The sequence below is a fragment of the Primulina huaijiensis genome, unplaced genomic scaffold (assembly GCF_012295235.1).
Source record: "Primulina huaijiensis isolate GDHJ02 unplaced genomic scaffold, ASM1229523v2 scaffold32625_ERROPOS102951, whole genome shotgun sequence".
Classification (NCBI taxonomy): domain Eukaryota; kingdom Viridiplantae; phylum Streptophyta; class Magnoliopsida; order Lamiales; family Gesneriaceae; genus Primulina; species Primulina huaijiensis.
Genome location: NW_027357650.1, coordinates 71,515 through 85,444, shown reverse-complemented (window position 1 = coordinate 85,444; position 13,930 = coordinate 71,515). Strand labels below are relative to the sequence as shown.

At 33.7% G+C, this 13,930-nt stretch overlaps 1 protein-coding gene across 1 annotated transcript; it reads right to left on the bottom strand.

Moving 5' to 3' along the window:
• Window positions 1–353: 353 nt before the first annotated feature.
• On the bottom strand, window positions 354–2,816 carry LOC140968186 (uncharacterized). The gene has a single exon (XM_073429065.1). The coding sequence runs from the start codon at window positions 2,715–2,717 to the stop codon at window positions 765–767; it is 1,953 nt and encodes a 650-aa protein (XP_073285166.1). The 5' UTR covers window positions 2,718–2,816; the 3' UTR covers window positions 354–764.
• Window positions 2,817–13,930: the final 11,114 nt, after the last annotated feature.

Here is a 13,930-nt window from a genome sequence, read left to right as displayed (position 1 = left end):
TATAATTTTTTTTTTGGGCTCAATGTGCAAGGGCTAAGCCACATTAATGCCCACCAGTGCTGTAGCTCGGTTGAGTTCTTCTATTTTTTTATTTTTTTTTAATGGAGATTTTAGCTCCAGTAGCTCAAGCAGAAAAGGAAAGGCCGTCCAAAAATATTAAATTTATATTTAGCTCCGATGAGCCAGGTAGAAAAAGAAAAACATAGTTCAAAAAAAGATTAAGATTTTATCCCATAAAATCCTCAAGGAGATCTGATTGTCTGTTCCTGGATAAATAAGATGCGTGCATGTCAAATTTACCAGTTTCCTACATTATTGATCTTTTGATGCATTTTGTTCTTCCTTCCCATGACTACCGAAAATAATAAATATTTTATTTGCTCTTTGATCAATTTTACAGTATAACATAGATCATGAATTCAAGTGTGATTCTCCGATGAAAGATTTTAAAATTTTAGCATCTCACTCGAGTGCGCCAAATATATCCTCTAAACCATATTATGTACAATCCATTTTAGGTAACGTAATAAGCAGCATTCAGCAACCACCACAGTAATTAACCACCGTGCAGAAACTGATCGATCTGCTCCTCCAAAATGTAAATTATCCACTTCAAGAATAGAACATAAAAAGTAGGACCACAAAACTAACTCAAATAAAATTAGAAGCTATCATGATATGGCGTTGAATAGCATGGCAACAATCTTTAAAAACTCTTTATATGCGTTATGATCTCATGAATCACATCGGGGAATCTACAGAGCTTAAAACTGTCGTTGAGCAAGTAAACCAGAGTGAGACTGGTGGAACACACTAAGATGATATATCGCTAGGGATATCAATTCTTTCAGTTCAGGATGTTGGGCGACAATTGCACGGTCCAACCCTTCGAAGGCATTCAAAACTCCTGCTCGTTCCAAATCCTCATTCTTACCATCATGAATGGCGAGGTAACAGATAAGAACCAATCCATGTAACAGTGTCTTCTCATTTCCCCTCAACAACTTCATTAGAGGCGGAACGCCTCCAAAATCAATAATAGTCTTTGAGTGCTCAACACACAGAAAATTCTCAGGACAAGCGAATTTCCCAAGTGATTTAGCAGCTTCTGCCATCACGTCTTGATTGTTGTTCCTCAGTTGCTCGACCAACGGACGGATCACCCTTGTCTCCCTTGCCGGAAAGGTTTTAGCCAATGAGCCTATTGACCTTATAGCCGCTATGTGTAACCTTGAATTATCAGAATCTTTGATCATCCTTAGCAGCTGATCGACAACTGCCTTTGCAGCTGGTGAATTTGTCTTAAAAGTTGCCATTCTGAGGTCAGGATTTGACTCTGCTGCAGCAGTTATCTCCATTATCGTCATCAGGCATTTATACTGCAGTTCACCTTCTTCTGTCTCCACAAGCTTAGCCAAACAAAGTAACCCTTTTGTCTCTGTTATCCTCTTACTATTTGGCACACTATTTCTAGCAAGCATCCACAATGCTTCAGCACAACTAATTTTCAGAGTGAGTTTTACCTCTGGTTTCTCATTCTCCCTATCCTTCCTATGGTTCCCTCCCTTGCTGCTTCCTTCTGAGTATTGCATAGATAAAGACGACCCAAATCCCGGCTTGTACAAATTCTTCTTCTCCATTTCCTTGTTAATCTGGATGATAGAATGTATGCTTTGCTTCCCAATTTTTAGCTTAGTGTCGTCCATGAATAAATCAAACGACAATAAGGTAACGAGTGGCCTAATCACATTCTCTCGAGCAAAATCCTCTTGTGCAAGATGGCAATGCTCGGCCATTGAAGCTACCAATTTTGCAACCATTGCTTGTGCTTTCATTGATGAACCTCCTAAAACTTGAACAATTATTGGAACCCCTAAAGCATCAATTATTGCTCGGACCCTTTCCCCGTCATTTGCTAAGTATTGAAGTGCAGAGGCAGCGGCCATTTGCGCCTCAGCTGATGAACTATCTTTTAACAGCTTCAACAAAGGTGAAATTCCACCTTCTTCAACTATTATTTGTTTGTTTCTATCATTATCTTTAGCTAATGAAGCTAATTCATTTGAGGCCTCGATTCTATCTTGCAATTGACCCATATGTAAAGAAGCAATAAAAGACCAAACCCAAGAAATTATAGGGTCGTTACTGGCAATGGGGGGTAAAGTAAGGCTGATACCTCCACCGGCGCCACCGGCCTCGAAAATAGAGAGAACCCATGTCATATCAGCAACAGAGGAGTCGAGGAATCCGAGGAGTTTGCGGAATTCAGTGGCGGACACTATGATGACCACGCGGCGTAGGATGCTGCGCCGTCGGCATTTCTTGACTAGGGTTAGTGACTTTTCAAGATTCTTGGACACGTCCATTGCGATACGGCGGAGGGGGCGGTCGTAGAATGGAGCTCCAGCAGTGGTGGAGGATGCAAGGCGCGCGGCGGAGCGGAGCATCTGGCAGAGGCGTTCGACTTTCTTGCCAACCTCAGAGCACTCGAACTTGAAAGACTCGGATTCTTTAACGGCTTCCGAAATCTGGTCGGACAAAAGGATTGGAAATGATAAAACCTCTTCGATCCGCTTCTCTTGTTCGGTAATCGCCTGCTTCTGAGGTTGCAGTTTCTGAGGTTTTGATGTGGTTGCAGTAGAAGTAGTTTTTGTAGCCATAATCGAATATATTTTCTTGGAGAAACGAAAAAGATTTGTGCTATGCGTAGAAGTCATAGGTGAGTCAAAAATATTGAAATCATCGTTTCGTTTCACAGTGTGGGTCGGAGAATGAAAAGCAGAATAATTGTTATTGGCTTTGAATTTGACGCCAATCTATATTTTAAGATTTCGTCTGTAAGAATAAGAAACATGATTGTTATTGGGCTCGTTTGTTAATTCTTTTTAAGCTAATTGTTACAAACTGAAAATTCTAAAAGACATAAAAAAATATATATTAATAAACTAATATATTTTTAATTTTTTTAAAAAAATCAACCACATTTAATTTGCAATACAACATAAATGAAATTTGAAGTTACCTTAATGACATTATCTTAATGATACATCTAAAAAGGAACATTTATCAATAAATACTAGTCGACTGATTTTCTCCAAAGCCGGAGCATTCTCCTCAGCCCAAAAATTTAGACAAAAACTTGTGTGAGACGGTCTCACGGGTTGTATTTGTAAGACGGATCTCTTATTCGGGTCATCCATGAAAAAATATTACTTTTTATGCTAAGAGTATTACTTTTTATTGTGAATATCGATAGAGTTGACCCGTTTAACAGATTAAGATCCGTGAGACGGTCTCACATGAGACCCACTCAAAAATTTAAGCATTGGCAGTCAAATTTTGAAATATACAAGCAAACTTTCAGCAATCTTTTGACCCGATATTTAGCACTTTTAACAGCTGAATTCTTGATGTAAATGACAACATAATGGAGCAATTTCAGACTCGTAACGTCAGAACTAAAGGATCATCATGAATATGGTCATGATGATGATTGCCTCTTTTAGCTCCTCCTCTCACATATAAATACCTCTCAAATTCTTAAGAANTAAATTTTAATCGGTTTAATCCATTTTTAAATTCAAAAAAAAGATCGAAACAATTAAACCGATAATTTTTTTAAAAAAACATTCTACCGATTTACCCAAACCGAAATTTCGAGTTCATTCGGTTTGGTTGGTTATTTCGGTTATATCGAGATTTTGCTCAACCCTATAGTTAAACATAAAAACTCTTGTCATATTGTCTTATACGCTCAACTTTTGAGACAAATCTCCGACCGACTCGACTATAAAAAAATATTAATTTTTATGTCCAAAATATCATTTTTTTTAATTATGTTATGAATAAATATTGTGTAATATATGCTGATTTGAGTCAAAAATGTTCGGCACATGAAAAGCATTACATTTTATGTTTAAAGTATTATTTTTCATAGCAAAATTATTATTTTTTGTTATTTATATTATTAAGAAATATTATGTAATATATGCTGATTTGAGTGAAAAATATTATTTTTTATGTTAAAATTATTATATTTTACTACATTTATGGATCAGATCGACCTGTATCACAGATATAGATCATTGAGATCGTCGCACATGAGATCTAATCACCATTAAATATTTTTAAATATAAAAGTGCAAGAGATTCGGACTTTTTCTTTCTTTATAGATATATATAAGATAATATATCACAAAAATATTAATTATAATATTATCTTTATGGGCCCCAACTGATGAACTCGATATAATAACGAAAACGTTACTACAATTTATTTAAATTCACTGACGCTGTTCTACACAATCGTACTTTATTTTATTTTACAATTGCAGTACTGTACAATCTAACGAATTAACCCATTTTATTACAAATAAATCGTGTTGATATCCAGATTTTGATCAATAATTTAGATTGTATTGCAATGAAAGAGACAATGAAGTATCATGTCATGACTGTCACGATTCTAGAATGGATATGCAGGCTAAAGAGGTGGTTCCCACCATTATTCGGTGTATCACTTTTCCCCACATACTCATGTAGAATACCGATTTATTAGTACGAGCCAAGGTGAACTTACGATTCCAGACCCAAGTCACGTTGTTCAGATGAACCATATACCCGGATTTGACCTCTTTGTCCATTCGACTCACTTTTCGGGCCTAAGCAACGTTGTCCAGTGGACTAAAAATCCGGTACAATGACCGTTGTCTCGGCTCCATTCAGTCGTTCGTTTTCAATAATATCTCATTTATTTTACCAAGAATCAAGTACATAAAACAGTCAAAGATAAATCAAGGTGATCATATATAGTTCGATTTATTCAATATATTGCAGTTTATGGAAAATCTAATAGTTGAGAGAATTACGATAAATTTTAATTCAAATGCCAAACAAGTCATTTTTAAATAAAACCGATAATAAACCTCATCTTTCTATCTTATTCAGTGGTTTGCTTTGACAATCCAATTGCTTCGATAATCCTATATTTATCAATTTTGTGATAATTCATATGTCAGTAAGATTCCTCGATCATTGATTTGCCTAAGTTCATATCTTGATTAAATTTGGGCTAGGACACAACTTTAAAATTACGAGAAAAATCATAATGATTCGAAATTAATTCTAAAAATTCTGAAATTTTCATAGTAGACGTATTTTGTAAAGTGCTATGACTTTTGTATCGAAAGTTTTTTCAAATTCTATGTTCATTTTATCTAGATCTTATATTTCAGACTGGTCGACTATGGGTTTTTCCGACACAAAAAAGGAGACTTTCGCCACTGTTTTCGGCCATTGACTGAACATTGAGCATATTTGGCATCATGTTCAACATTTTCTTCTCTATAATTAAGTTCAGAAACTGCATGCATTATTGAAATCCAGAAACATCAAAATTGAAGTTAACCATCCCAAAACTTTGTGGAAATTGATTTTGTTTTTCTTCCAAAATTTATAGAAATTCCTAGACCAGTCCGAAAGCTTTGAAATTTGTAATTATAGTCTAGAAAAAGTGCGGAAACATTCGGACACGAAAATTCCGGTCATCGTGGCGGCGTGTGACGGCGATTCTGACACCATGCGCGGTCGATATTTTTCGGGTAGACTCCATTCATAAATATCTACATTTCTGTATAAAAAGTTTTTCGAGAAAAACAACATAATTTACCCAGAATTTGAATTTTTAAACTAGATGGCTAGCAAATTTTCTACCGGAAAATAAGCGCTTCCGATGACTTTCCGACCAATTTATTGATATGCATGGATTCTACTCAACACCAGGAACAACATCTCTGTTATAACCGAAACCTAAATAAAGAGTTATGGATATGCATGGATTCTACTCAACACCAGCAAATTTTCTACCGGAAAATAAGCGCTTCCGATGACTTTCCGACCAATTTATTGATATGCATGGATTCTACTCAACACCAGGAACAACATCTCTGTTATAACCGATGACTTTCCGACCAATTTATTGATATGATAGAATGATTGTATTTATAAGCAAAAGTAAGGATATGATGGCATGTGTATAAGATAATTGACACCTCTCACTTATATATTTAGGAGAAGCAATACATACATATATATATATGTATGTATGTATGTATAGTAATTATACTATTATTGTAGTTGGGTTGTTAACATCTTGATCGTTGTTGTTACTATTAATTTACTAGTCCTGTTATCATGATAAAATAAAAAATGTTAAGGGTGTTTGACAACTTGCAATATATATTATTTAATACTAATTATACTATTATTATAGTTGGGTTGTTATCATCTTGATCGTTGTTGTTACTATTAATTTACTATTACTGTTATCATGATAAAATAAAAAAAGTTAAGGGTGTGTGACAACTTCCACCCTCTAATACAGCCAATTTGGCACACTATACCAGATTCCACCATCAAATCAAATTAAAGTAAACATTTTGCACCCTCTTATATTTTCGATTGGAATATGTCTGAATATCAACATTAAATGGGTAATTTTTACAATTACATTGATTTTTCATTCCCTAAACTTTTTAAAATAATATACATAAATGCATATGTAGTTTTGATTTATTGTCCGCCAACTATTCTCACATTTGTGTTCATCGCTGAGATGGTACTCACATATTAAACATGATGAATTATATTTAAATTATGCATTTACTAAGTGAGTGTTACCTAAACGATAAGTACAAATTGGGCATGACAGGCGCATATTAGTTTGCATTTTTGTTGTCACATCTCTCATTGTTACTATTTTCAACATGCTTAATTGACACATTTTTGTGTGATTTTATTGTAGAAAGAAGTTTTCTACTCTTGCGATAAATTTGGGCTAAAAAGTGTGATTTTATATCACAATTAAATTTGCCGATATGATCTTAGTGGGAATCGCGGAGCAGAAAAATTCAGAAGATGTTTTTGGATAAGGCGTGATCACGCCTTGTGAGTACTCCTCGGCTGCCTAGGGAGGATTGAAGAATTTTTATATCAAGGAAGAATACTAGATAGAGTTTTTTCCATAAAAAACTCTATATTCTTGGAAGATATTTTCTAAGTATCTTTTAATTTTAGTGATTAGGTTATAATTATTAGATTATTGAGCTTTGATATTTTTTGTGGACCCATTTTTCTTTAGAATAACCTACTAAACGTGTGGTAGTGAGGGGCTGAATCATTGCACAAGAAAAGATTTTCTCCATCCTCTCCAAAAATCTCACGTGAAGAGTAGAAAAGAAAGGGCTCAAGGATTTTCTCTCCAATTTTCTAGTCTGGTTTAAGGGTTGTTTTTTACTGTTTAATTTATCACTGTGAGATATTCGTTCTTAGATTTAATATTCTTGTTATTTCAAGTATTTGTCGATTTATGATTTAATTATATGAATATTGTATATCGATTAATCTGACAATTTAATTAGATATATGATTTTCTACTGCTAACCATAAATTCAGTGATACGTAATTGTCATGAATGATTGGTACACGAGTAGCATAGATTAGATGTGTTGTGCTATCATAATATATTTAATCTATATAAATCAACAAAACTGAATTTATCAATTGCAGCTATCTCGATTGTTAAATTTCAGTTTTCTGCTCCGCGATTCCCACAAAGAATAAATTGTGATAAATTTTTCTGCTCCGCGATTCCCACTAAGATCATATCGGCAAATTTAATTGTGATATAAAATCACACTTTTTAGCCCAAATTTATCGCAAGAGTAGAAAACTTCTTTCTACAATAAAATCACACAAAAATGTGTCAATTAAGCATGTTGAAAATAGTAACAATGAGAGATATGACAACAAAAATGCAAACTAATATGCGCCTGTCAAATCTCCCACACCTAAACCATGCTTGTCCTCAAGCATAAAAGAATTTAATTCATTATCTCAACTCATTATCCTCTTTCTGCTTCATTTACTTATCCCCTAAATATTTTGTCATGCACCAAAGCAATTTTATTTTTAAGCACCTAACATACCAACATCATGAACAATTGCTTCCATCCGAATGTGTAGAAATAAAAAATGCACAGGGTCCAAACACTCCTCACAGGATTCGCTCATTTCACTCGTAAGTGTCTAGGTATGTATCAAGGAGCTCTCATATCAAAACACTGAAAATTTTTACCATAAGCTTGCAAATATATCACATCCTCCACCAAGTGAATGGATTAAAATGCACAAACAAGGGCTATACATGGGTTGTACCGTGGCTAGAGGTAAGGTAGGAAAGAAGCAACAACGGTTTATGGAACTGAAGAACACATACACACTTTCCACAACGACAATTGTATCCAGCTAACAATAACATTTTCAATCTTATTATCACATCCAAGAGCATTTTTTTCTTCATTGCTCTTATTTTCCTTCTCATTCCCCTTCTTTTTTTTTTTCTTTTTCATTTTTTTTTATCTTTTCTCTTTCTCTTTTTTTTTTTTTGCACAAGGAGTTTTTTTTTTTTTTAGACAACGACTTCGAGCATCAATCACTCGATCTTAACAATTTGCATTTTCTTGGCTCAAAGTGATGCTAAATGCGAAAAATTTGTATGATTCTCTAGTTCAAGGTTCAAATAGAGGAATAACCAACAAAAGGGATTTATCATGGCTTGTAACGTGGTTATTTTCCAACGAATAGGCTCAGGCTCGAACTTGGCTCACTAAGGGTAAATGAATCAGGGTAGGCTCAAAAGAACGGCACTGATAATGCGAAAGAAAACGGTTTGAACCTAATGCCCTTTACTTTGTTTATGCCTCTAATCCATCACAAGGTATCAACAAAGACATGTATAACAATGCAAGTTCTAGAAAAATAAACAATGCATGACCAACACACAATCAAATAAAATAGAGCATGATAGAATGTTTGCTCATAGGCTCAAAGCTCACCAAAGAAAACGGTATGTGTGCTAGACCCCATACACTTATCATTTCACCATATCATCAGGAGCAACTACCCACAAATGTAGTAGTAAGAATGCAAAAACAGTTGTATACAAAGAAAACATCAGTTTAATTTTTTTTTCATAAACTCGCATCAGAGGCATTCAAGATTCAAATGAGAGAGATAACGAATAAACATTAAATGCTTTATGGATCAAACAACTTCACTCTACCTTACTTTTTTTTTCAATTAAACATGCAAAAAAATGAGAAAAATAGAAATTGAAACGAGAAATAAGGCTATATACCCCCTCCCACACCTATATGTGGCAATGTTCTCAATGACACAAAAAGTAGATACACAATGCAGACAGTAAAAACGCAAGGGAAGTTAGAGAACTCCCCTGAAATTTGTTGAGCATCGTATAGCAAAGCTTTATATTGTTGTGGCGGAGGACATTGTGGATCGATGATGGAAGCTGCTGAGAGAAGATGTGAAAGAGGTGAGAAAAAATAGGATTAAATAAAATAAAAGTAAATTCTTTTTTTTAAAAAAAAAAAAATTTTTATTTGCCTTGAGACAACATCAGAAGATGTTTTCTTATAAGGCGTGATCACGCCCTGTTAAGAGACATCTTCTGCGTATAGGGCAAAATTTTTTCAAAATCAGAAGATATTTTCTCACAAGGCGTGATCACGCCTTGCTAGGAAACATCTACTGCATGTATGCCAATATTTTTTTTTTTTTTTCAGAAATGGTTTCTTTATAAGGCGTGGTCACGTCTTGTAAAAAGACCTTTTCTGCACAAAAGCAACAATACTATAAATATTAAGAACAAAAATTTGGGTTGCCTCCCAAAAGCGCTTGGTTTTTAGTCGTCAGCTTGACCCTCAGAAGCACTCATCAAAGAGCGGCTGACGCCCAAAGTAGGTGTCATATAACACCACATATGGGTCNTGTAAAAAGACCTCTTCTGCACAAAAGTAACAATACTATAAATATTAAGAACAAAAATTTGGGTTGCCTCCCAAAAGCGCTTGGTTTTTAGTCGTCAGCTTGACCCTCAGAAGCACTCATCAAAGAGCGGCTGACGCCCAAAGTAGGTGTCATATAACACCACATATGGGTCTTGGTTCCATGTGCCCTCAAGTTTGGCTTGATGTATGCAATGTAAGCTCGTCTCCTCAACAAAACGTGACTTTAAATAATAGGCATGGGATGAGAATATCATCGTTGGCTCTTGAAGAACAAAATCTGTTGAAATCGGCAATGGAGAAAGACAAGAATCTCCTATATGTATGTATGATAATATTATCGACAAGCTCAAATCGATAGTCTCAGGAGCTTGTTCATCTCTCAACTTCATTGGTGCCTCATCTTCGTTTGATATTTCTTCCAAAACTTCTTCAGACTGAGGCTCAATAGTTTCCTCATTCAATGCCACGCACTTGTTTACCATATCATTCAAACGACTTATAATTATTTCAAGACTATATCCCTCATCTTCTTTATGCTCGAAAGGTTGGTATGTAAAATCAGAGTGGCTAATTTCTGGAGAGTATTGGTGGTTCCAACTTTGCAGCGAAGGATTCCAATACTGATGGTAGTCAAAGTCGGCCATATCATTTAGCAAATATATCACATCGTCTTCATGTCGACTAAATAATGGACTACCAGTTGTCAGTGCTCCATTAAATACCCATCTTCATGTAACTGCATCCAAACCTTTAAGGAAAAGTCGAATAAGAACATAGTTAGAAAAATCATGATTCCTGAATGTTGTTGTTAAATAATTGAATCTTTCCCATGCTGCGTAGAACGGCTCTTCGGTTTGTTGGGCAAAACTTGTGAATACTTGTCGATGAAACATCTCGAAGTATTTCACAACAAAAAATTCTCAAATTCTTCTTTTCTCGATGAATGAATCACCTATAAGATAAAAACAAAGCGTAAAAAAATAAAAAAAAACTCGAAAAAAATTAACCTTGCACCGTTCCCCGGCAACGGCGCCAAAATTTGGTGTGCTGTCGTTGTGCCACCAAACTTAAATTCCTACTCTTTAAATAAAATTAGTGTAATGGTGAGCAGGGTCGAATCCACAGGGAACGGGGTATTTATTTCTTCCGAGCAAAATGTAAATAAAGGGCGGATTTTGGAATATGAATTTAATAAAATACTAAACTAAATTTATCCAAAAAATGAAAATAATAAATTTAAATGATAATTAATCTACTAGACTAAAATGAAGAATTTAATACGAGAAAGATCTGATTCAAGGGAGTTCTACTATTTAATTATATCATTGTTCATCGGCAAACAAATAATTTATTCAAGTTGTTCCAAGCAATTAACCTTAGAATTATAGGGATAGCCGCTAAAATTCATGTGTTTTCCTAAATTAATTGACCGAACCCAGCATCCCGTCAAAACTTATCAGCAACTAACTGGGCACGATAGCGTTCCATATTAATTAACGATAGCTTTTAGATTTGTGAAAACAGTTAATCCTGAAATTTAACAATCGAGATAGCTGCAATTGATAAATTCAGTTTTGTTGATTTATATAGATTAAATATATTATGATAGCACAACACATCTAATCTATGCTACTCGTGTACCAATCATTCATGACAATTACGGATCACTGAATTTATGGTTAGCAGTAGAAAATCATATATCTAATTAAATTTTCAGATTAATCGATATACAATATTCGTATAATTAAATCATAAATCGACAAATACTTGAAATAACAAGAATATTAAATCTAAGAACGAATACCTCACAGTGATAAATTAAACAGTAAAAAACAACCCTTAAACCAGACTAGAAAATTGGAGAGAAAATCCTTGAGCCCTTTCTTTTCTACTCTTCACGTGAGATTTTTGGAGAGGATGGAGAAAATCTTTTCTTGTGCAATGATTCAGCCCCTCACTACCTCACGTTTGGTAGGTTATTCTAAAGAAAAATGGGTCCACAAAAAATATCAAAGCTCAATAATCTAATAATTATAACCTAATCACTAAATTAAAAGATACTTAGAAAATATCTTCCAAGAATATAGAGTTTTTTATGGAAAAAACTCTATCTAGTATTCTTCCTTGATATAAAAATTCTTCAATCCTCACTAGGCAGCCGAGGAGTACTCACAAGGCGTGATCACGCCTTATCCAAAAACATCTTCTGAATTTTTCTGCTCCGCGATTCCCACTAAGATCATATCGGCAAATTTAATTGTGATATAAAATCACACTTTTTAGCCCAAATTTATCGCAAGAGTAGAAAACTTCTTTCTACAATAAAATCACACAAAAATGTGTCAATTAAGCATGTTGAAAATAGTAACAATGAGATATATGACAACAAAAATGCAAACTAATATGTGCCTGTCAGGGCACAAAGCAGCATATCAAAATTGCTTAGCAACATACTCATTATTGATACGTGGACTGTGCAGAAAAAAAGTTGCGATTTAGCTTACCAGCTTTTCAGGGATATGATCACTCAAGGATTGGAACCTAGATATCGTACGCCTCATTTCTTTTGAAAGAAATAATAAAAAAAATAAAGAATATGCATGATGGAGTTGAGTGGATTGGAGATTATGCGAAAAGAATGGAATCATCTTGAATGACCATTGTTCTTTGTCTAGCTTATATTTGCTGCATTCACAATTCTTATCTAAACTCGTCAAGAAATTGAACAATTCCTTGAACAAGAACGATCGCAATATCAATATCCATTTTTTCAGATTGAATAAACTTACTCACAACATTTATTGCATGTAACAAGTTATACCAGATTATCATTCCACGCAAAAACTCAAAACTCTCAAGATCATATAGTGTTAAGGTCTCAGCATCACTCCTTGTTTTAGAATCTTCATGTTGAGAGTCATCTTCTAAGTTTTCGTTCGATTCACCCAAATAGAATTCCTCATTGTCATATAAATCACCCAAATTTAATTCTTCAGTCGATTCATTCAAATTTCCAGCCTCAGTCACTTCTTCATATCCATTGTGATTTTTTTGTTCTTCAATCAACAAATTATTCATTAATTTCTCTCTTTCTGTTATACTAGTTCTACTAAAATATTTATTAATATCTCCGGCTTGACTTTGAATTAATGACATTTCCCTTTGTCTCATTTTTCTTTTTTGAGCTCCAGATCGATATTTAGGAGACATTTTAAATTTCCTTTTGTTATATCTACAAGTGATTAAAAATGAATAATTATCAAAATTTTCAATCAACAACAAATTAAATTATGTATTAAATTTTTAAAAAAACTTAAAACAAAATCAATCATTCTCAATTAACATATAAAATCAAAACAAACAGTATCGCAAGGAATAAAAAATTATAGTTTTGTAATTTGCATAAATTAAAGACAAGTATTTTCTGAACCAAATCACCAATCACTTGCAAGTTTTAATTTCTAATATAATATAAATCAAATTAACAAGCATCTAACTAAATATTCCTACACTTTTAGTCTCTATAATTGTAGAAACTACAAAATAAAATAATTCTTTGAGTCGAAATAACAAACTACAAAATCAAAGGACAAAAAATCCAAACAATTACGAATTTCATCTTTCAACGGCCCAAACATTCAAGCTCTACCCACAATTTATTTTATTTCCTTAGACTATCTACTTATTAATTACATAAGTCACACATAAAATTTATATAAAACTCATAATTCATTTATAACTAATGAAAGAATTCAAATCATGTTATGTGTGCTTTAGTTATATATTTAATTAACACGATATCTAAGCATACTACAGTACTCATATCACAAGTAAATTTCATTTTCATTGATGATCTTTTGGTAGATTAATCCACAAATATAAATATTAATGTGCATTTATAAAGAAGATTTGGAATGAAAATAAAACATAATTCATGAAAAAAATTACTAACCTTCAGGCTTAAGAGAAGTAGGGGACCGTAAACTTTATTTGTTGAATGAAGACGACTACACCATATGGGTCTGATTGGTTGCATCACTCTGATCATGTTTTTGGATTTTTAA

Coding starts and splice junctions, on each gene's coding strand:
- LOC140968186 (XM_073429065.1), bottom strand. CDS start 2,717: ATGACTTCTACGCATAGCACAAATCTTTTTCGTTTCTCCAAGAAAATA.